The 24,082-nt window shown below is 34.9% G+C and overlaps 1 protein-coding gene across 6 annotated transcripts in view; it reads right to left on the bottom strand.

The window, feature by feature from the left end:
• UBR3 (ubiquitin protein ligase E3 component n-recognin 3) overlaps nucleotides 1-24,082 on the bottom strand; it is a 228,447-nt gene that overhangs the window by 7,899 nt on the left and 196,466 nt on the right. For all 6 annotated transcript variants that reach the window (XM_044381493.3, XM_044381495.3, XM_026492588.4 and 3 more), the window contains 4 exons: nucleotides 17,984-18,108; nucleotides 12,592-12,699; nucleotides 12,346-12,471; nucleotides 789-968 (listed from right to left, as the gene is read on the bottom strand). In XM_044381493.3, coding sequence (XP_044237428.1) covers nucleotides 789-968; nucleotides 12,346-12,471; nucleotides 12,592-12,699; nucleotides 17,984-18,108 — 539 coding nt within the window. The remainder of the gene's footprint in view (nucleotides 1-788; nucleotides 969-12,345; nucleotides 12,472-12,591; nucleotides 12,700-17,983; nucleotides 18,109-24,082) is intronic.

Here is a 24,082-nt window from a genome sequence, read left to right as displayed (position 1 = left end):
AATGCTTTGTATTCAGATCTTAAAGTCAAATACATCTGGTCATTAAGTCCTATATATTTTTCTCAAATGTCTCTTGCATTGGTTATATTGTCTAATTTCTACAATCAGAATAATAGACCAGATTTCCTTCACCACCTACATAATCTCTGGTTTCCCTCTCTCCTTACTTCAATTTACCTACTAAAAAGCTACCCAAATTACCTCCCTAAAACACTACTTTCATCATACTATTCCATTTCTCAAAAACTGTAGTTCCACTTGTAGAGGAAAGTCTGAGCATCAAACCATGACATTCATAGCCACCTCCCACTGCCCCCACTTTACCTTTCCGGTTCACTTATCTTCAACACAAAACCTTTCACCAGCCAAGCTGGCAGGAGAGGCCCAACAAATTTTAAAGTTAAAGACACGGCCTTTTAAATCTGCTACTCCAAATCTCTGATTTTTATGTGACAGTTCTCTTCCCAATAAGCTTACAAGTACCTTACTATCTTAAAATTCCTTTATATCTTTCAAGACTAGTGCTATGATTATTTAAGACATTCAATAACAACCTGATGACCTAAAATGAACTTAAAATAGCATATTAATAACTTAGCTTTGTTAACTGAAATATTTTTGCTTTTAGAATCATAAATATTATATAAGGAAACCATTTATTCAACATAATTAGTTTAATAAATGCTGCCAAGAACAGATGACCTGAAATTTTTAATTCTTCGTTATTCTCTTACCCTATTAGCATATCACCACTATGTCAAGTGGGTAATACTACTCTTTTTACATACCTTTCCTTGTTCTGCATGTCTTTCAGTGAATGAATTTATCTCAAAACACCACTGAGATATAATATCAAATGCTGGAACTGGCCAATCCAGACAGGAGGCACTGATGAATGGATGTTCTGTTTGGTAAAATGTTGGCAGAAGTCCCAGGCAGCTGGAAAGAACTGAAAATTCTTCTTCTTCCTTTTAGACATGAAATAGAAAATTCTCAAGGCATTTCATAAAGAACAGTTCCCATTATAGATATTTTAAATGTCATCCTCATCAATTACTTTTGGACAGTAAGAAAATTTTCTTAACTGAGTCCAGTAAAGCAAAGTAAAGGGAGTAGAAGGGGCAAAGAAGAGAGAACAGTTTCCTAGCTTTTTATCCAAATATCCCATAGTATTTCTCTTTGAAATTTAAATCTTAAGTACCATAGCATCTGCTTCTTCTACATATTTATTTTTTAAATAGTGTTGTCACATTTCTGATGAATACAGTCTATAGAACCTAGCTACTCTACGAAAGTAAATGTTTTGGGGGCAAAGGGAAAGTAACTTTTGGTTAAAAAGACATAGGCTGTCAGTGTGGATGAAGAACAGTAAAAACACGGAATTCACAAGATGCAGTACAAAACAATTTGCCTGGACCCTGAATGAGTGTGAAACAAAGTCAGTTTTTAAAAGAGGGTGGAGTTTTTAAAAACTTGAGAGATCTAAGTGTCAGCTAAGCTGAAGTTCTATTCAGTAATAACAGAACCAAAGAAATCAGTGAGTTAAGGACTGGTATCCTGAATTTTAAAGGAGTTTGTTAGTCTTATAAACAGCAAAGTATACTCCCCAATCCTTCTTTATTTAACTAAAAGACTATTTAGGGGCTAATATGATCACTTTCCCCTGTCCATTGGATCAATGACTATCATCCTTCAAATTTCAGCTCCCCAGGGAATTCTTTCCTGACCAAACTTAAAGATACCTTAGATTACTCAGCTCCATTCAGATAAAGTTAATCCTTCCATGCTTTGTAAACACTTCTGTTCGTGTTTATATTTTCTATTAATTAATTTGAAAACAAATCAGCATTTCCTGTAAGACTGTGGGAGTAGTCCCTCAGGTAGGGGCTCTGTCCTCCCAGTGCTTGGCACATAGTAGACATTCAACAAACATCTGTTTGCAAAACTAATTATGTAGATTAAGTATAAAACTCTAAAATGTGCTACAAAGAAAAAATAAAGATAAAAAAGCAAAATGATATGCAGGCTGAAAAAGATGTTCATTTTTATAATCTCTAGAAATGAGGCTATACATCTCCCATTTTTCTAGCTACATAAAGGAGGTATCTTTAAAAACTTTATTGAGGTGTAGTATATACCATAAAATTCGCCCACTTTAAGTGTAGTTTGATGAATCTTGGAAAATAGGTAGTCAGGTAACCACTACTACAATAAAACTTTAGAACAATTCCATCCCCTCCAAAAATTTTGCTTTTGCCTGTATGCAATCAATTCCAGCCCCTACTCCTGGCCCCAAGCAACCACTAATCCTGCTTTCTGTCATTATATTTCAGATTTTTAAAAATTTTCATATAAATAGAATCAAACAGAGTATGTGTGTGTTTATTATCTTTTGTGCCTGGCCTCCTTTTACTTAGCATATATTTTGAGATTCATTCATGTTATTGTATCAGCAGTCCATTTCTTTTTACTGCTGAGGAGTATTCCACCATATGGATATACCACATTTTGTTCATGTATTCACTTACTGATGAATTCTTGGTTGTACACAGTTTTTGACTACTACAAATTAAGCTGTTTTAAACATTTATGTAAGTCTTTATGTGAACATATGTTCTCATTTCTTTTGGTAGATACCTAGAACTATTGGGTCATAGTAAATGCATGCTCAGCTTTTTAAAGAATTTGCCAAACTTTTTTCAAATTTGACTATACCACTTTGCATTACCACCAGCAATTTGAGTTCCAGGTACTCCAAATCCTCATCACTTGTGACATTAATTTGTACTCTTCTAATCAACAATAATGGTGAACGTATTTTCATGTACTTGTAAGTCATTCATATATATTCTTATGAGAAGTGCCTGTTCAAATTTTATACCCGCTTTGGTTTTTTTGGTTTTGTTTTCTTAATTACTGAATTATAAGAGTTCTTGACATATTCTGGATACAAGTCCTTTCTCAATGTATTTTTTAAATTGAGATATAATTTGTGTACCATAAAAGTCACCTTAACATGTACAGTTTAGTATATTCACAAAATTGTGCAACCATCACAAGTAACAGAATATTTTCATCACCTTACTCTAAATGGAATTACTTTTTAAATTTCATTTTCAGATTGCTCATTGCCTATACAAAGAAATAAAAGATTTTTGTACATAGATCATGTATCCTACAAACCTCCTGAACTCATTTATTAGCTCTAATAGTTTTTTGGAGATTCCTTATAATTTTCCACATATAAGATCATGTAATTTGCAAACAAATTATTTTACCTCTTCCTTTGCAATCTAGATGTCTTTTATTTGTTTTTCTTGCCTAACTGCTCTTCTAGAACTTCTCATTCAATGCAAAAAGAAGTGATGAGGGCAGCCATCCTTGTCTTGTCCCTGATCTTAGAGAGCAAGTTTTCTATCTTTCACTATTAATTATGATGTTAGCTATGGGTTCTTCATACATGCCCTTTATCGGGTTGAGAAAATTCCTTTCTGTTCCTTGTTTTTTTAAAATGTTTTTACCATGAATGGGTGTTGAATTTTTCAAGCATTTTTTGACTACTGAGATGATCATATGCTTTTAAAAAATCAACTTTATTAATATTGTGAATTAAATTAAACGATTTTTATTGTTGAACCAACTATGCATTCCTAGGATAAACCCATTTGGCCATAGTGTATTATCCTTTTCTATTGCTAATATTTTGTTAAGGCTTTGGCTTCTATGTTCATGAAAGATCTGGGTTTGTAGTTTTCTCATGATGCCTGGTTTGGGTATCAGGATAAAACTGGCCTAATAAAATGAGTTTGGACTGTTCCTTCTTCCTCTGTTTTCTGAAATTTTGTATGTGTCAACACAATTTCTTCCTTAAATATTTCATAGAATTCACCATGATGTTATCTTTGCTAGTATAAAGTTGTTGACTTCTCTTTTTTGAAGGATAATAATCATAGAAGTTTAATAAGCTAAATCAACTTTCTTACTTGATACAGATCTAGTCAAGACTTTCTATTTCTTCTTGAGTCAGTTTTAGTAATTTGTATTTTTCAAAGAATTTATCCATTGCATCTACATGATCAAATTTGTTGGCAAATATTATTCATAATAATCTCTCATGTTTCTGTAAGGATGCTTCCTCCTTCATTCCTGATATTGATAATTTGTACCTTCTTTTTTTCTTATCAATCTAGTGAAGAGTCTGGCTCCTGGTTAAAAATTTACATGTGATTTTTTTCAGGCCTAACTACAGCAATTTACAAAGGTTTTACTTCACAGGCTTTGTAGGTCAAAACCGCCCTCCCTACATCAGACTCAATACATAGCCAATGCACACAGCCAATGCACTGTGGTCTCTGAAGGAATTTACAGTCAAGGTCTCAGACCCCTCCCCTCCCCCAGTCACATTCTTTCACATATTTACATTCTTAGCTCTGGTACCTTTACTCCTAGGCTTCTTTATCTGAGGCCTTGGGAAGGGGTCTCTTCTACTCTTATCCCTCCTCTGCCCCTGACTTTTCTCTACCTCAGAGTCCATAAAATTGCCAAAGCCTTTTGTTTGGGGGCTGCCTCAACAGATCCCCACATTTGTGCTGATCCACCTTATCCACAACTGGTGTGTCATTTCATTCCATGAGGGTAAATGGAACAGGAGGAACTGGCATTTTCTCTGGTTTTAGCCTCTTGCTTATATCACCACAATAAGTGATTGGAGACTTATTAACTCTCTCACTTTTGGCTTGTTGCTTTAATCAGCTACTCTGACACCTACCAGCTCAGTTCTCTCCTCCAGCTCAGCTGAGGTCCTAACATTTAGGTTTTATCCATTTTACTGGTCTTTGCAAAAAAACAGACTTTGATATTCTCTACTATTTCTCCATTACTACTTCATTGATTTCCGCTCTGATTTTTGTAATTTCCTTTCTTTTACTTGCTTTGGGTCTAATTTGCCCTATTTCTAGCTTCAGAAAATAGAAATTTAGATGAATGACTTGGGAACTTTCTTCTTTTTAAATATAAGCATTTGAAGCTATATCTCTCCAAGAATTATTTTAGTGACATCCTGTGTTTTTTTTGCTATGCTGTGCTTTCATTTTCACTCAGTTTAAGTATTTTCTAATTTCCTTGGGATTTCTGCTTTGATATACGTTATTCAAAAATATGTAGCTTAATTCCCACACATTGGGGGTTTCCATATTTTTTTGTTATTGATTTTAATTCTTATGTGGTCAGAAAATATGCTGTATGATTTCAACTCTTCTAAATGTATCAATACTTGCATTATGGCTTGACATATGGTATATTCTGGTGAATATTCATGTGCACTTGTAAAAAAGTATCCATTCTGCTACTGTTTGGTGAAGTATTCTATAGTTGTTAATGACATCAAGTTGATTGATAGTATTGTTCAGATTTCATTTATACTGTCTCCTTGTTATTGACTAGTAAGAAAGGACTTGGCATCTCCAGCTATAATTGTGGATTTGTCTATTTCTTCTTTCAATTCTGTCAATTTCTGTTTATGTAATTTGGGGCTTTGTTGTTTTGTGCATATGTATTTTTAACTGTTCTATCTTCCTGCTGTATTGAGAAAGGGCATTTATTTCTAATACAAGGCACAAAAATAACTTGAGAAAAAGGGAACTGCCAATGGTAGAAAAATAGCAATGTTTTTCATCTTTATGATAGGAAATCCAACAATGAATAAAAATTAACAAAGAACTACATAAATGAACTTTTTTTTCTCCTGGCATTCACAGACTACTTCAGGATTTCTTGGCTTATTTTTATGCAGCAGATGTTGAGTCCAAATGTGGGTCACTAAAATGAGAGAAACCCTAGCTGAGGAAAAATTTATTAAAGAAAAATAAAAGCTTCTCACTTGACTTAGATAAAATAGAGCGGCAGACTCTTCTAAACAAAGAAAAGTCATGAGATACTTTTTTTCAAGATCAGATAGTAAGTTATCTTTTTACTTGTTTTCATTTTCTAATTATTTTCAAAAGAAACATTATATAAAAAGCAACTTGTAGTAAAAGAAATAAAATGGCTCCTAAATATGGATACACTCAACCTTAGGAGAAATGCTAATTAAAACTACACTGAGATATATTTTACTTAGTCAAAAGATCTAGAGGCAAAGATCAAATAGTTTGAGAACACACTACATAGACACATGATTAGGGAAACTCTCATACACTACTATTAATGTAATTGATATAACTTCAGTGAAAGGCATTTGGTAATAACTATCAAAACTACAAATGTATGTAAGGACTGACAGAACAAACCACTTCTAAGAATTTATCCTACAAATACAATTGAAAACATGCAAAATAACTTGCATGTGCTATTATTCATTGTTGTATTGTTTATAAATAGCAAGGGATTAGAAATAACCCAAATGTTTATTAATAAAGGACTGATTAAATACATCCTGGTACATCATACAATGAAATATTCTGAATCTGTAAAACAGAATGAAGAAGGTCTTCATACACTGAATATGAAATGATCTCTAAGATACACTCTTAAGTGAAAAAAATGCAAGCTGTAGAACAATATGTTAAAAAGGGGCTAAAGAAATAATACACACCTCTACACATGTATTTTTTGGTATATCTGGAATAATATAGAGGAAACTGATAGCACCTGATGGTGATTGAGTGGGTAGGGAAAGGGGTAAAACAGAAATTTCTCTCATAGAAAATGACACGAAGAAATGGAAAGACATTCCATGCTCATGCATTGGAAGAATAAATATCGTTAAAATGTCTACACTACCCATAGCAATCTACACATTTAATACAATCCCTATCAAAATACCAATAGCATTTTTCACAGAGCTAAAACAAACAATCCTAAAATTTGTATGGAACCACAAAAGACCCCAAATACCAAAGCAACCTTGAAAAAGAAAAGCAAAACCGGAGGCATCAAATTCTGGATTTCAAGCTATATTACAAAGCTGTAGTGATTAAAACAGTATGGTACTGGCACGAAAATAGACACACAGATCAATAGAACAGAACAGAAAACCCAGAAATGAACCCACAACTATATGGTCAATTAAAATTTGACAAAGCAGAAAGGAATATCCAATGGAAAAAAGACAAGTCTTTTCAACAAATGGTGTTGAGAAAACTGGACAGCAACATGCAAAAGAATGAAACTGGACCACTTTCTTATACCATCTACAAAAATAAATTCAAAATGGATTAAAGACCTAACTGTGAGACCTGAAACTATAAAAATCCTAGTGGAGAACACAGGCAGTAACTTCTTTGACATCAACAATAGCAACTTCTTTCTAGATATGTCTCCCGAGACAAGGGAAACAATAGCAAAAATTAACAAGCGAAGGAAACAACAAAACTACAAGGCAACTCATGGAATGGGAGAAGATACTTGCAAATGACATATCTGAAAAGGGTCAATGTCCAAAATCTATAAAGAATTTATACTACTCAACACCTAAAAAACAAATAATTCAATTAAAAAATGCACAGAATACATGAATAGACATTTTCCCAAAGAAGACATCCAGATGGCCAACAGACACATGAAAAGATGCCCAATATCACTTATCATCAGGGAAATGCAAATCAAAACTACAATGAGATATCACCTCACACCTGCCAGAATGGCTAATGTCAAAAACACAAGAAACGAGTGTTGGTATGGATGTGGAGAAAAAGGAAACCTCTTGTATTGCTGGTGGGAATGCAAACTGGTGCAGCCACTCTGGAAAACAGTATGGAGGTTTCTCAAAAAGTTAAAAATAGAACTATCCTATGATCCAGTAATTGTACTACTGGATATTTACCCAAAACATACAAAAACACTGATTCGAAGGGATACATGTACCCCAATGTCTATAGCAGCATTATTTATAATAGCCAAATTATGGAAACAGCCCAAGTGTCCAATGACTGATGAATGGATAAAGAAGATGTGGTCTGTATGTATGTTTATATATATAATGGAATATTACTCAGCCATAAAAAGAATGAAATCTTGCCATGTGCAAGGCCATGGGTGGAGCTAGAGACTATTAATAAGCCAGTCAGAGAAAGACAAATATCATATGATTTCACTCATTTAAGAAACAAGACAAATGATCGCGAGGATGGGGATGCAAACCAAGAAACAGACTCTTAACGATGGAAAACAAACTGATGGCTACCAGAAGGGAAGTGGGGGGGTGGTCAAAGAGGTGATGGGGATTATATATATAAGCAAATATAAATACTACTCTTTCTCCCCTATCTGTATTTAATACAAGCATGCCTTGCCTTTGGTTACTTAATATATTTTTGAGATTTTTCCATATTAGTGCATAGAAAATGTTCTATTCTTTGCTGCAGAGTATTCCATTGTATGAATAAACTACAATTTATTTAGCCAGTTTCTTACTGATCGACACTTGAGATGTTTTCAATTATTTTGCTATTTAGTATGTCTATTCAGCTATCAATAAATTGATCACCCTATTATTGTACTGTAAGAGACATCTATAGGTGGGGTATTCATAACTAGACTGACATTCAAAGAGAGTATAATATGCAATATTATAGTGGTTTTTACAGACTTAATACTAGAAGAAAATTACCTGTACTCCTCAAAAAATGTTTTGTGTAGCAAGCAGCACCACAGCTCAGAGGTTAATAGTGCAGATTTGGCATCCAGACTAAATGTGTTCAAATTCTACCTGCTTAAAATACTAGCTGTGAACCTTGGGTAAGTTACTCATCTCTGTTTCTGCTTCCTTGTCTGTAAAGTGAGGATTATAACAGCTACCTCATAGTTGTTGGGAAACTTAAAAGAATGTAATGCAAAGCACTTAAAACAGTGCTAGCACATGTCAATATATAATAAATGCTAGTTATCATTATAATTATTCATGGCAAAACTACTGTTGACAGATAGAAGAAAGAAAAAAGAATTAAAGGAGATATATTAGAACACTGGTTTTCAAATTTGGGGGGCGGTGGTTGTAATCATAGTCTCCTGTAAGAGTCTGTTAACCATTTTCTTCCAAGAAAACTACACATACACAAACATCTTACAAACAATGCCATGGAATTCAAAAATTACCTGAAGTCCCTGCATAAGAATTCCAGAGTAAAAGGATAAATATGAAAGGATACATTTAAGTAGGAGAAAATATAAGAGAACTATACAGATTACAATAATTAGCCCTATTATGGTGGTAGAAATAGTGTTAGATTAAAACATTTAACTAAATTAGGAAGGTCTAATAGATTACTGTGGAAAGCAGAACATTGTGTTGGAACATAAACTACATATCACTCTTGATGAATTCCATGCTTACCAAAATGTTAAAAAAAATTTTTTAAATATATTGTTAAACTCAAGCATCTCCTGGCTATTAGAAATAATTACTGAATTTATTAGCAAGGTGGCTAAATGTAGATGATTAATGTTCAAAAACTGATTGGATTTCTACATTTTAGCAACATATCAGAAAATACAATTTTAAATGATTCCATTTACAATTTAAAAAACAAACGAACAAAAAGACATGCATTGGAAACTTTAGAAGAATTCTCTTTGGGATACGGCAGGAAAAAAAGGATGCTGCCTGTTACTTCCACTGCTCAAAATTCTAACTGGACGGGTATTAAGACAAGAATAGAAAAATAAACATTTGAAGGAAAGGGACAATATTGTCCTTATTCTCAGATGATATGATCATCATTACATAAAATACCTAAAAGAATCCACAGGCAAACTATTAGCATCAATAAGAGAATTCAGCAAGTGGCCAGTCACAAGAACACACCAAAATCAGTAGTATTCCACACCAGCAAGGAGTAATCAGTTTGTCGTACAAATAAGACATCATTTAGATAGAAACCAAAACCATAAAGCCTCTTTATAAAGAATGTTCCAGACTTCAAAATGACAATTTTTAAGTTCTATTAAAAGTATTAAAACAAGACCTGAATGAATGGACATATAAACGATGCTCAATGCCTTAAAACTACATGTTCGAAGCAATTCTCATCTAACGTCTTATAGGATTTTAGAAGAAACCTTACAAATGGATTATAAAATTATTTATGAGAATAGATGTCCAGATATAGCTAACCAGAAAAATTAAATGAAAGTAACATACAAAAAGTGGAATCTACAAAAGTTAGTTTACACAGATGATAAAAATCTAAACAAAAAGAGAGCAAACTTCTATCTAAAGTTGTAACCTAACTTTTCTCCTTCAGTTGAATATATCCATATCCAGCCAATCACTCAACTTGAACACGGGCAAAATACTTTCATTTGGGCCCCACAAACTTGCTGTATATTTCCTCCTCCTGTTAATTGTACCAGAAAGGTTCAAGTCTCTCGGGTCCAAAACCCAAGTACAGTATGACTCTTCTCCCTTAAGTCCCACATGTTCAACTAAAATCCTGACTATTCCATCTCTGAAATCTCTAATTTCTCCCTATTCTCTCCAACTAGCTTTTCTGTTCCCAGTTTCCATTCCTCACACTTCCAAATCTGTCTTATATTAGAATGAGATTTTATCCTAAAATATAATTTGAATCATGTCACATTTTTGTCTCAAATCTTCCAATGGTCCAAATTCCTTCATGTGAAATTCAAGATCTGCTACAACTGCACCTTAATCTATTTCTAACACTATGTAGCATTGTTCCTTTTTGTGCTTCCTAATTGATGCATTTCCTCCTTGTTCTAAGCATATGCCTGGTGCGCTACTACAAGCATCACAGCCAACCCCCAGCCAGCTTTCAATGCCTAGTTCAAGAGCTTCTGCTTCCAGATAATTTCCAGCTTATGGGAGAAAAATACCTTCCAATAAAAACAAATGACAAAATAAACTGTAAGGTAATCAGCACATGAAGAATCACAGCCTATGGCATTTAAATATGAAGGAAGAAAAGTTAATGAAGGAAGTAGTAGATTTTTTTCTATTAATCTTCTCCATGCTTGAGGATGCTCATACAGTAGTCCCCCCCACTTATGACAGTTTTGCCTTCTGTGGTTTCAGTTACTGGTGGTCAACTGTAGTTTAGAAACAGATCATCAATCTTCTGACATACGGTCAGGTCAATAGTAGTTTAACTCTACATCATATGCCTACACATCATTTCATCTCATCATGTAGGCATTTTACCATCTCACATCATCACAAGAAGGGTGAGTACAATACAGATATTTTAAGATATTTTAAGACAGAGACTGTATTCACATAACTTTTATTATAGTATATTGTTATAAATGTTCCATTATTATTGTTAATCTCCTACTGTGCCTAATTTATAAATTAAACTTTATCATAGGTATCCATGTATAGAAAAAAAAAAACTAGTATATATAGGGTTCGGTACAAGTACTGGTTTCAGGCATCCACTGGGGGTCTTAGAACATATCCCCTGCAGATAAGGGGGAACTACTCTATGCCAACGGAAACACTTTTAAGTTGAAATTTAAAAATAAGTAACTATGAAAGAAAATATCTAATGGATGAACATTTTTAATTTATTCAATATCCATAAACTTTAAATGTTTTGAGGATAAATGTGAGTTTATCTTGAATCACTTAAAAAAAACCAAAGAATCTAAACTATTTAATGCAATGGTCAATTATGTAAGAGAGAAAGAACAATCAATTGCTTAATTCTGATAGATGGCAGGCTTCAAAGACCACATATATGATAAACATCTTAATTCCCATATCAAATTCCCTGGAAACAGATGACAGATAATGTCAGGATTATAATCCTATAAGCAGTCTGGCTTACTTACCTTCTAGTCCCCTATTCTGTTACTTTCTTGCCTACTCACATCAATCTAGTTTTATAAAACAGATTAAACCAGTGATAATTCATGTATCCAAATTTTTAACATAACTGTCTACAAATTGAACATTTTCCTGTTCTAAAATTATATAAATGCCATCATGTCTTCGGACAACCAGCTTTCTGACCAACATGACTTTTAAAAGGATAGTAAAAGCTGATGATGATCAGTGATTAATATATCAATATGATAAGAATAATGATAAATATATCAATATGAATACTACGATACTGATCAAGTATTGGACATTTACTATCACTGATCTCATACAAAGTTGCTCAAATATCAAGTATTAGTAATATCATAAAAGTAAGTGCACTAGCAAATACAAAAAAATAACATTAATAGTAAATGTTCTAAATATTTATTCCTTTGAGTTAGACTAACATATTTGCATGACAGTTCTGTATATAGATTAAGTATTATACTATGTGTCAGTATATTTTTAAAAAGTAATTAATTGTAAAAACAAGACTTCTTTTTCTCTACCCCAAGTTATACCTGGCAGCTAGGTAAATCTTCCCCAAAAAGGTGGTGCTGAAGAAGGCTGGTGATTCTGAGGAAAGGTAAGCAGAAGTCCTGTAAGTATTTTTCCATGGATTCAGGAGACCAAGCAATAGGGCTAACCTAAAGTTAAAAAAGAGAATCTGAACAATTAATTCTATAATAGATAAAGCTTAAAAGTTATATTCATAATGGCAACAATATGTAAATTTTTAACAGATAACCACTACATCTGGAGCATACCATTGCACATTCCTGAGTTCCTTCTTCATGGTATAACTTTCCTTTAGATAGTTCACTTATCACAAAGCTCAGTAACACTTCATAAGACTTTTCTGCATCACATGTATTCTGGGAAAAAATTAAAAATTAGTTTCATCAGTCACTGAAAATTACAGAAAAAAATTACATTGGAAAGAACACTTTTTAATAAGTAGAGGTATAACTGTGACATTTTTTCACAAATGCAAACTTCAATTCCTCAAAATCTGTGTATAACAACGGTACACCTCTGGATTCACGATGAAATTGGGTATGTGTAAAACTATTTCAATACTTCTTTATTTCTTTAAAAATTTTTAAAAAGATTTTATTTAATTATCTGATAGACAGAAAGAGAGCAGGAATGGGGGTAGGAGCAGAGGGAGAAGCAGGCTCCATGCTGAGCAGGGAGCCCAACCTGGGGCTTGATCCCAGGACTCTGAGGTCATGACCTGAGCCTAAGGCAGACGCATAACCGACTGAGACACCCAGGCGCCCCTACAATACTTCTTTAAAAGACAGATGTAAATTATATAACGTATGTGTAAATGGACATATATAAATCATATCTTTTGACCCAGTAGTTTCCACTCCTGGAAATTCTTCCTAGGGAAATAATCTAAAAGAAAAAAATAACTACACACCCAAGACATTCATTGCAGCACTGTAATAATGAAAAACTAGAAATAGACCAACAAAAGTGAAGGAGTTACCTAAATTATGCCATATCAACTCAAAAGAATATTTTATAGGCAGTGAATATGACAAATTTGAGCTGTATGAACAAATGTTCGTAATATGATGTGAAAAAAGACAATAAAAGCAATATATACATACACTCATTATAATGGCAAAATCATACATGCATGAAATAGAAGAAAACATGGACCACAAATTTTTTCTTTTACAATTTCCCTCAAATTCCTTGAATAGGATTTGTTAAAACAATTTAATGTAAAAATAATATAGGACAATATGTTTATTAAAGATTGTACAGATACTTACATTAAATAACAGTTTACAAATTAATTAAGCTTAACGATGCTATACTTTTTATAAGAAAAGAAAAATTATGGCTATTTATAAATTCAAATTTATGTCAATAAGGTTTTTTTGTTTTTTTTGGTTTTTTAAGAGAGAGAGAGAGAGAATGCATGCGCGGGGGGGGGGGGGGGGCAGAGGGAAAGGGAGAGAGAGAATCTTAAGTAGGCTCTAAGCCCAGCACGGGGCTCCACACGGGGCTTGATCTCACAAGCTGAGATCATGACCTAAGCTGAAATCAAGAGTCAGATGCTTAACGTACTGAGCCACCCAGGTACCCCTGTCAATGAGTTTTTTACACATAAAGAAATAAGCCTCTTTTTATATTTACTGAGATATTAGAGGTTGTTGCAAATTACAGTAAAGTATAAACTGGGCTAAAGTAATAAGTTGCTATGATGTCATTTATTTTACTCATTAACTATACTTTTTAAATAGTAAAATATAAGACTTGAGTAAACATTACAGGATATATGTTTATCCTGACAATCTGATAAGCACTAATTGTCTGAACTACAGAATTTGTTATTTGATGATACTTAGTCTATTGTTTCTCATGGGTTATTATACTCTCTTCACCTAGACAGTAAATTCCAAAATGTTGGAAACTATTGTATTTTATATGTTTCCCTTTGCATAACAAAAATCTGAGCAATAAATACCTGCTGTCTAGTTGACAGAATTTATTTTGGTAATGTTGGAGTTTTTGACCTTGGAACTTGCCTTCTAGATAATCGATTCTTTGCATTATCTTTAAATTACTCCTCTGCTTTCTGTCATATCATTCGGCCATGTAGTGTTATCATGTCCCAATTCTAAACTACAAAAACAGTCCTGACTCTACAACTGCACTCTTTAAATCATGTGATTTATCCCACCCTTGCCTAATTAACCAACAGGATGATCACTTGCCAAATATGATGACCTACAGGTTACATATAATTCACAACAATCAATATCCCACTAAATTCAAAACAGCAACACATTATATTTTTAAAATTAATCAGAGTAGTTTTTAAATAGGCAGAGTTCACTTGAACTCAAAATGCAGAAGACTCGAGAAAATATTACCATAATTTTGCTGCTTATGATCAATGTGACATATTAAAGTTTCTGAAAATATAGAATTCAGCCTAAAGCTTCCTAAATTCAATATACGCTTGAGTAAAAGATTTACAGAGTATAACAACAGAGAAGTATTCCAAGTCATAATACTTTCTAACTTATGGGAAAAATACCCTCCAATAAAAATAAATGATGTTCAGATCATCCAAGTAAGTTACTGTGTGACAATCAGCTTTTAAGTCATTATTATCAAAATACATCTTAAGCACTGCTTAAGTGCTTATACTGCCATACACATGGCAGTATACTATATCAGATCAGGAAGTCAAATATAATGTAATATGCACTCTTTTGTATGGAGAACTTTTTTTTTTTTAAAGATTTTATTTATTTATTCGACAGAGATAGAGACAGCCAGCGAGAGAGGGAACACAAGCAGGGGGAGTAGGAGAGGAAGAAGCAGGGTCATAGCGGAGGAGCCTGATGTGGGGCTCGAACCCAGAACGCCGGGATCACGCCCTGAGCCGAAGGCAGACGCTCAACTGCTGTGCCACCCAGGCGCCCCTGTATGGAGAACTTCTGATCAGAAGATTTATTAGACAAAAAAATAATTTCATATGTAAGAAGTCTTAGGAAAGCATATTATTATATAGGCAATATTTGAATTTACATGTATGGTTGTAAAGCTTAAGAAGAGGATTTCTCAGCCCATGGATGAAAGACCTAGAATCAAGATCAAAAGAATCCAATGGGGGGGCACCTGGGTGGCTCAGTCAGTTAGGTGCCTGCCTTCCACTCAGGTCAAGGTCCCGGGGTCCTGGGACTGAGCCCCGTATTGGGCTCCCTACTCAGCGGGGAGCCTGCTTCTCCCTCTTCCTCTGTTCCTCCCCCCGCTCATGCTCTCTCTCACTCACTCTCTCTCAAATAAATAAATAAAATCTTAAGGAAAAGAAGAAAGAATCCAATGGGAGAGATGGCAAAGGTATGTGGGTTAAATAAAGAAAAGGATCAGAGGTTGAGAGATATGTGTGGGAGATGTGAGTTATGTGTGGGGCAGATGCTTTCTCTATATTATAGTTCTTCAAATTTGGGGAGTGACAGCCCCTTGAGTATATGCTGGATGCTATGGTCCCACTCCCCAGCAAAACAAAACAAAACAAAAAAAAAACAAAAGGAAAGGAAAGGACCTCAGATTATGAAATCCGGTATAGTCTTTTAACAGAAATTCCACTAACCAAAAGAACACAATTTATACTAACTGTAATCATGATTTTTCCAGCACAACTAAACCTTATTATCCTTGAAAAATACATAGTACCTATATTTTTTATTGCCCTGGACCAGATCAGAGCTGGCAAAAATCTGTTTTCATTGGAATTATCATACCTGAGGATAAGAAAATGAGGGATGGAATGAATGAGTGAGACTCAATGAAGAAAGGAAAGAAGAAGAGGGTGAGAGAAGGAAGGAATAAGTAAAGGAAGAAGGAAATTTTTAAAAAAGGAATGAATGATGCAGAATAGTTACAGAAATCACAATGATATATTTCATTACTTGTAAATATTGCTGTCGCTATTTACAATCTGCTATATATCTAAATGTTTAGACCTATTATAGAAAAAGCTAGCAACATGTGGCAAACCAACCAACAGGATACTATAATTTTTTCTTTCCCTTCACTAAAAACAATTTATATGGCTATAAACTTCTAATTTATGTTCTGATAAGAATCTGCCTTACATTAAATGTTTCATTAACTATTTTTTAAAATAGCTAATAATTATCAAATTGAGAAAGAAAATTGACAGAACAGTTACCTAAATTAGTTCCATCACAGATTTACAATTGTCTAATTTTCTGTCATTAGGTCTCATTTTAGCAAACAATCAGATGAACATATTTAGACCTAAATTATATCAGAAAATGTTTTAAATGTGTACTGTTTCATGATTAGACAGCTTATTAAGGAAATATATTTAAACAATGACACAGCATAGAAACGTAATACATCTGATTTGAATACTAACAATCCAAATATCAGATTACAGTGGAGAGATATTGAAAGAGTATTTAGAAAAAAGAAAGATAATTGTAAAAGGCAAAATTATCCAAGAATGAACTATTCAGGGGCAGGAGCTTAGCCTAGTATTCAGGCCAACAACCAATATCCCTAATTAAGACATAATGTACTTGGTGATGACACTGTATTAAATGTTTGTACATATAATTATGGTTTGGGAGTAAACTAGTAATGAAAGTGAAGACTATATTGAATACATTTCATATATAAGTTTTCTCTCCTTTAAGTAGATATGATTTTAATATAAACCTTTCAGTAAGATATAAAACCTCTTGAATAGTCTATAAACCAATCAACAGGTTCAATTAATACTACAATTACTATTTTTTCCTACCAACTTCCCCAAATAAATACTGAAGTAATTTCCTTATTTTACCTACCTCTCACCCAAACTCCTAAGTCAGTTCTTTGGTTCTATAGTATCACTTCTGTTCTGAAGTCACTGAAAATACTTACGTTTAACTAAACTTGCACACTTTTTAAAATTGTTTATGTAATTTTAACCGGAAAACTTTAAATTTGCTAAGAACTTACATATTTTTTTTAAGAGAGGGAGGGGGGTGGGGCAGAGAGAGAGGGACAGAATGTTTAGCAGGCTCCATGTCCAGCACGGAGTCAGACACAGGGCTCAATCCCACAACCCTGAGATCATGACCTGAGCTGAAATCAAGAGTTGGATGTTTAACTGACTGAGCCACCCAGGCGCCCCACTTATGTATTTTTTTAACATGGAAAAATTAGTATTTAAAGAAGCATAATTAAGAAAAGGCTAGGATTTTTAAATTCACAAGTGATCAGTCAAAAGCCATCTTTGGATTAGTTGGAAATAGGAGCAAGGAGGAGAAAAGATGACAAATAAGTAAAATAGTTAAGTCTGCAGATATTTTATTACTTGCTCACTGGTTGGCACAATTTTTATAACTTCTCTAAGTTTAAGGTTTGCAAGCAAACGCAAAACAAAACTGCCCAAATAAAAAGGGAAAAAGGCCAAGGTTTAGAGAGAGGTGCAGAAGACATCATTATTCATGGAAACACTTTTAACTTTTTTAATCTAAAAGTGCTCCATTTCAATTGAAATACTATTAATAACTCATTTTGCCTTTCAAACACCTGGTCTCGTTCACTCATATCCCCAACTTAAATGAGTTCACCAAACTACTAAATGACAAATTCAGACAAGACACTAACCTTTTTGAGAGCTCCCGTGTGTTTCCAGGCTGACCTATCTTCCTCATTGCATTTAACTGAAAGTGCCACAAGAGCTTGTGTGTATAGTAGGGTAAAAAGCACCTTCACAATGCAGGTGAAATGGTCTACAAGAGAAAGAGAAGATCATTATTTCTTTGGAATCTAGACATTTTGTACTCAAGATCATTTCACACATATATGTCTTCCCTTAAACATGTAATTGGGTTTTGTTCAACATTTAAGTAGTTAAAAAAAATTATAATGTGATATTATATTTGCTACCAGCTGATCTGAAATCATAAAAGCAAAATTCCTTTATTCATCCACAGAATATGTAAATGAGAGGCATTTAGCAGACTGTAAAGTGTGCTCTGTTTTAGAAGACCAGAGTGCTAATGCCACTCAACCTTAGAATAGCTGTGTAATGTTGGCAAATCCCCTTACTGGACATTATGTGCTTAACAACAATGTCTAGGAACCAGTGTTTAAAACCAACACTTCATCCACTTCTAGTATGATATAAACCTTAGAAAGAATATAATATATAATACAGAACTTCTAAAGTTAAAAAAAAAAAGGAAATACCAATATTTTAGGCACTCAGAGTTTAAAAATTCAATTTAAAACTGTAACAATGCAAAAACAGTAGTAACAATACATAAAATGCCTGGTAGCTTCTGGCACATATTAGGTACTTAATAAATGATAGCTTAAAATTCATAATATTTACAGACAGCTAGTAACTTAGAAAATTTCCTTGAATGTCTCATTTAATCCTAATAATAGTCTCAATGAGACATCTGAGCTTCAAAAGGATGTGGCTCTGATAACAAAGCCAATAAGGTCTGAACTTGAATCCATATAGATCATCTTATTGCAGATTCAGTATTCCTTCTATTGTATTATGCTGCTCCACTAATGAATGGGTAGTACCATTTAATCAGTTGCTGAAGTCAGAAACCTGTAGCTATCCTTGATACTTTCCTATTTCATTCTCCCCACATGAAAACAATCACTAAGTCCTGTCAATTCTACTTTTAATAACTATCTCAAGTCAGTTCCAACACCCTGGACTAGGCTTCTAACCTTTCTTGCCTACACCTATAATCCCAGATTAATTAGTTGTGTTGGGGGTCCCCAAGATCACTTCCAGGCTGATGATGCACCAGGAGGACTCACAAGACTCAGCATATAGTCCTATGATTTATTACAGCAAGAGATACAAAGTAAAATCAGAGAAGGCAAAAGGCACGTTGGGCACAGTCCAGATGAAACTTCCAGAGTTCTCTACCAGTAGAATAACACAGGACATGCTTCATTTCTCTAACAATAAGTTGTGAAAGCATGTGAGAAATTGACACCAGGGAAATTTGTTAAGAGAAATTCAGTGCCCAAGGTTTTTATTGGGGGCAGGTCACATAGGCATCCTCTGCCCAGCACATATCAAAGTTCTAAACTCCCATGAGGAAAGCAGGTGTGTTCAGCATAAACCACTATTTGTACAGTTTAGACCCAGTGAGCCACTCTCATCAGTTCTGTGGATGGTGGAGATGATGGAGACCCTCCCCAAATCAAAGTTCCCGAGTGCCAGTCAAGGCCTTTCAAGAGTTAACAGTCAGGCCTTCTATGTTAACTCTTTCCTGCACAGTGATTTCTGTGCATCACCTCTTAGCCCCTGCAATCTACATTTTTTTTTTTCATTACAGCCAGACTGATCTTTTTAAAAGAAATATTTGGTGTCCTTCTACTGGGTCTCTGTACAAGTTGAAACACTCTTTCCTTCCTCATAGCCTGGCTAACTCTTAGTCAGATGACCCCTTAAGGTCACTTGCTAAGGAAAATCTCTCCTCATTTTAAAGTGAGTGAGTGGGTGTGTGCCTGCATACACACACAAGCACTGTCTCTTACGCATCTTGATAGGTTGGGGTGGGAACTTGACATAGCCGAGCAAGTCAGAGTGCCTATCTGGGATCTTTCTAACTAGAGGTAAATGGAAGGTATAAAGATGTGGGTCTGGAAGTGTCAGAGGTCACACTCCTGGTTTATGGCAGAGACTGTCTAAAGTAACAGATCCACAGAGAGGAGAGACCCAAAATGGCAAAAGCCCTGCCAGTATCGAGAGCCCTGGTTCTGGTAATTCCTAAGACTAACCTCAACTCCTACCATTTGGTAATGTGAGTCCATCAATGCTCTCCCTCTGTGCTTATACGCTAAGCTCTAAGTGGATTTCTAAATGTCCTAACACCTAGGTGATGAACATATGCCAGGATACAGACAATAAGAACTTACAATCTGGATAGAGAGAAAGAAACAGACAGATGGCTACACAGATGCACATGGTATACTGGAAGAAAATAAGAGGAGGAACTAATGGAGATCAAGGGCAGGGCACAGAAAAAAAGTAGAGCCCCCTGTACTGACCAGGAAAGTTAGGTTTTGAATAACAAAGAGAAATAAGCCATTTAATAAGGAAGGCAGGGAGAGGTAAAGAAAAGGAGATTCCAGACAGATGAAGCTATTTTTTTGAGAGCACAGAAAAAGCCTAAGGTTCACAAGAATTGTAAACTGTCCAGTGTAACTAGAATACAAGTAGTGATTTTTGAAAGATGAAGCTAGAAAAGCAATCTCCATGGTAAAGATGAAAGGTTGTGAACGACAGGCTACCTGTCTGCAGCCTACAGAAATGTTTGGTTTGCCTTTACCCTGTTTAGCTTTTAGTTACTGACATTTAAAAATAGGATATTTCTTATAAAAGTCCCAAATTCCCCTTATTCTCAAAAAACAGGGATCTGACAACACTGGACCCACATTCTTACACAGCTAACAATGATCTGGAGCTGAGTGATAACTGTCCTCTTCAGCCAAGCATACATTCTACAGAATTGTCAGTCTCCCACTCCTATTATATCAAACCAAAGACTGTTTCATAAGGAGCCAGTATATAGCATTACTGTTAAGAATGAATTTAGGCTATGAAACCAAATTGTCTAGATTTAAATTCTGACTCTTCAGATCTTAAGCAGGTTAGTAATACACTCTTGCTTTTTTCTTAATGATTTTTTATTATATTATGTTAGTCACCATACTGTACATCCCCAGTTTCCGATGTAAGGCTCGATGATTCATTAGTTGCGTATAACACCCAGTGCACCATGCAATACGTGCCCTCCTTACTACCCATCACTGGTCTATCCCATTCCCCCACCCCCCTCCCCTCTGAGGCCCTCAGTTTGTTTCTCATAGTCCATAGTCTCTCATGTTTCATTCCCCCTTCTGATTACCCCCTCTTTCTTTATTCCTTTCTTCCCCTACTGATCATCCTAGTTCTTATGTTCCATAGATGAGAGAAATCATATGATAGTTGTCTTTCTCTGCTTGACTTATTTCACTTGGCATTATCTCCTCCAGTGCCGTCCATGTTGCAGCAAATGTTGAGAATTCGTTCTTTCTGATAGCTGAGTAATATTCCATTGTATATATGGACCACAACTTCTTAATCCAGTCATCTGTTGAAGGGCATCTTGGTTCCTTCCACGCTTTGGCTATTATGGACATTGCTGCTATGAACATTGGGGTGCATATGGCCCTTCTCTTCACTACGTCTGTCTCTTTGGGGTAAACACCCAGTAGTGCAATGGCTGGATCATAGGGTAGCTCAATTTTTAACTTTTTAAGGGACCTCCACACTGTTTTCCAGAGAGGCTGTACCAACTTGCATTCCCACCAACAATGTAGGAGGGATCCCCTTTCTCCACATCCTCTCCAACAATTGTTGTCTCTTGCCTTGTCTATTTTTGCCATTCTAACTGGCGACATTGGCCAAAGCAACCTTTTTCATGACACATCCCCAAAGGCAAGAGAAACAAAAGATAAAATGAACTTATGGGACTTCATCAAGATAAAAAGCTTCTGCACAGCCAAGGAAACAGTCAAAAAAACTAAGAGGCAGCCCACGGAATGGGAGAATATATTTGCAAATGACACTACAGATAAAGGACTGGTATCCAAGATCTACAAAGAACTTCTCAAACTCAATACACGAGAAACAAATAAACAAATCAAAAAATGGGCAGAAGCTATGAACAGACACTTTTCCAATGAAGACATACAAATGGCTAACAGACACATGAAAAAATGTTCAAAATCATTAGCCATCAGGGAAATTCAAATCAAAACCACACTGAGATACCACCAGTTAGAATCCTGAAAGCAACAAGGGGAGAAAAGTCCTTAACTTACAAGGGAAGACAGATCAGCTTCGCAGCAGATCTGTCCACAGAAATTTGGCAGGCCAGAAGAAAGTGGTAGGATATATTCAACACGCTGAATGGGAATTATATGTAACCAAGAATACTTTATCCAGCAAGGCTGTCCTTCAGAATAGAAGGAGAGACGTTTCCCAGACAAACAAAAAGTAAAGGAGCTCGTGACCACTAAACCGGTCCTTCGAGAAATATTAAAGGGGACTCTTTGGGGGGTGAAGACCAAAAGCAACAAAGACTAGAAAGGAATACATAAGAAAGGGGGGGTAATCAGAAGGGGGAATGAAGCATGAGAGACTATGGACTCTGGGAAACAAACTGAGGGCTTCAGAGGGGAGGGAGGTGGGGGAATGGGATAGACCGGTGATGGGTAGTAAGGAGGGCACGTATTGCATGGTGCACTGGGTGTTATACGCAACTAATGAATCATCGAACTTTGCATCAGAAACCAGGGATGTACTGTATGGTGACTAATATAATAAAAAAACATTAAAAAAAAAGAAAGAAAGGATTACAGAACATCTCCAATAAGACCACCTTTACAGGTAACACACTGGCACTAAATTCATATCTATCAATAATCACTCTGAATGTAAATGGACTAAATGCTCCAAAAAAGGGCATAGGATATCAGAATGGATCAAAAAACAAGACCCATCTAAAATATTCACTGCTGCTTCTTAGGAGAAAGGGACTGAAACAGGACAAGATTAGAGGCAAGACAACGTATCAGCAGACATCAGAAGTACCACAAACGAGAAATTAGATGAACTGAACTAAGGAAGAATAATCATGATGGAGAGAATGAGTTAAATTAGAGAAATATTTAAATGATAAAAATGACAGGATTTGGTAGCCCTCTGAAGGTAGAGAATGATGCTAGTCTCTCATTTTACAACAAAGTGTAGATAATGGTAGCACTGACTAAAACTGAATGACTGAAACAGAGGAAGAAGGCAAGTGTGAGTGGGGAGGAAATGAATTAACGTTACATATGCTGAGCTTGAGGTTTGTGTATGAGTTTGGGTCTGGAGCTCAACAGGGAGTTGTCAACTGGAGCTAGAGATTTGGGAATCATCAGAGAATAGGTGAGTTGAAGTTATGGGAAAGATGATAAAATTGAGAAGGGGCAGGAACTAAGGAACAACTCCCAAGAATGGTGAGAGGAAGAGGTAACTGAAAAGGAACCTTAAAAATGAGTGAAAAAGAGATAGGAGAAAAATCAAAATAGGATGGTTTCATCAAAGTAAAGAAAAGAATATTTCATAACTTAACTGAATGTCTAAATAGAATGATGAACATTACAGAATTTGTCTACTAAGCACAACAAGACGAAGGAAGTCATTTATATTGCCCAGAAATACCACTCATATATAATGTCCTCCCATTTTAAACCACATAATTTTTTTTTGCTTAAAAAGAAGTAATATATTTAAAGAAAATAACAGCTACTGTAAGCATAATTTTAGCTTTTCAATGTAGCAAAGTAGTAATTTTGGGTTTCAGTCACTTTATCTGCCTTGATTATCATCATTTTTCAAATATTTCAAATGACAGTTTAAAGTCACGGCTTTCGCTTAAGTTCTCACATTCATTCACTCATCCAACAAATATTTACTAAAGGCTTACCATGTGAAATCAATGTTTTGGACTTGGAAGAAAACAAGGAATCACTCATATAAGATATACATTGGGTCCACAGGTTGCTATCTTCTAAGGTTGCAACAGAGAACAAAGCCCTTCAAATCCAATTATCAACATTTTTTTTTAAAGATTTTATTTATTTATGTGACAGAGAGACAGCCAGCGAGAGAGGAACACAGCAGGGGAGTGGGAG

This window comes from Ursus arctos, unplaced genomic scaffold (genome assembly GCF_023065955.2).
Source record: "Ursus arctos isolate Adak ecotype North America unplaced genomic scaffold, UrsArc2.0 scaffold_1, whole genome shotgun sequence".
NCBI lineage: Eukaryota > Metazoa > Chordata > Mammalia > Carnivora > Ursidae > Ursus > Ursus arctos.
This window is presented reverse-complemented; position numbering and strand designations above follow the sequence as displayed.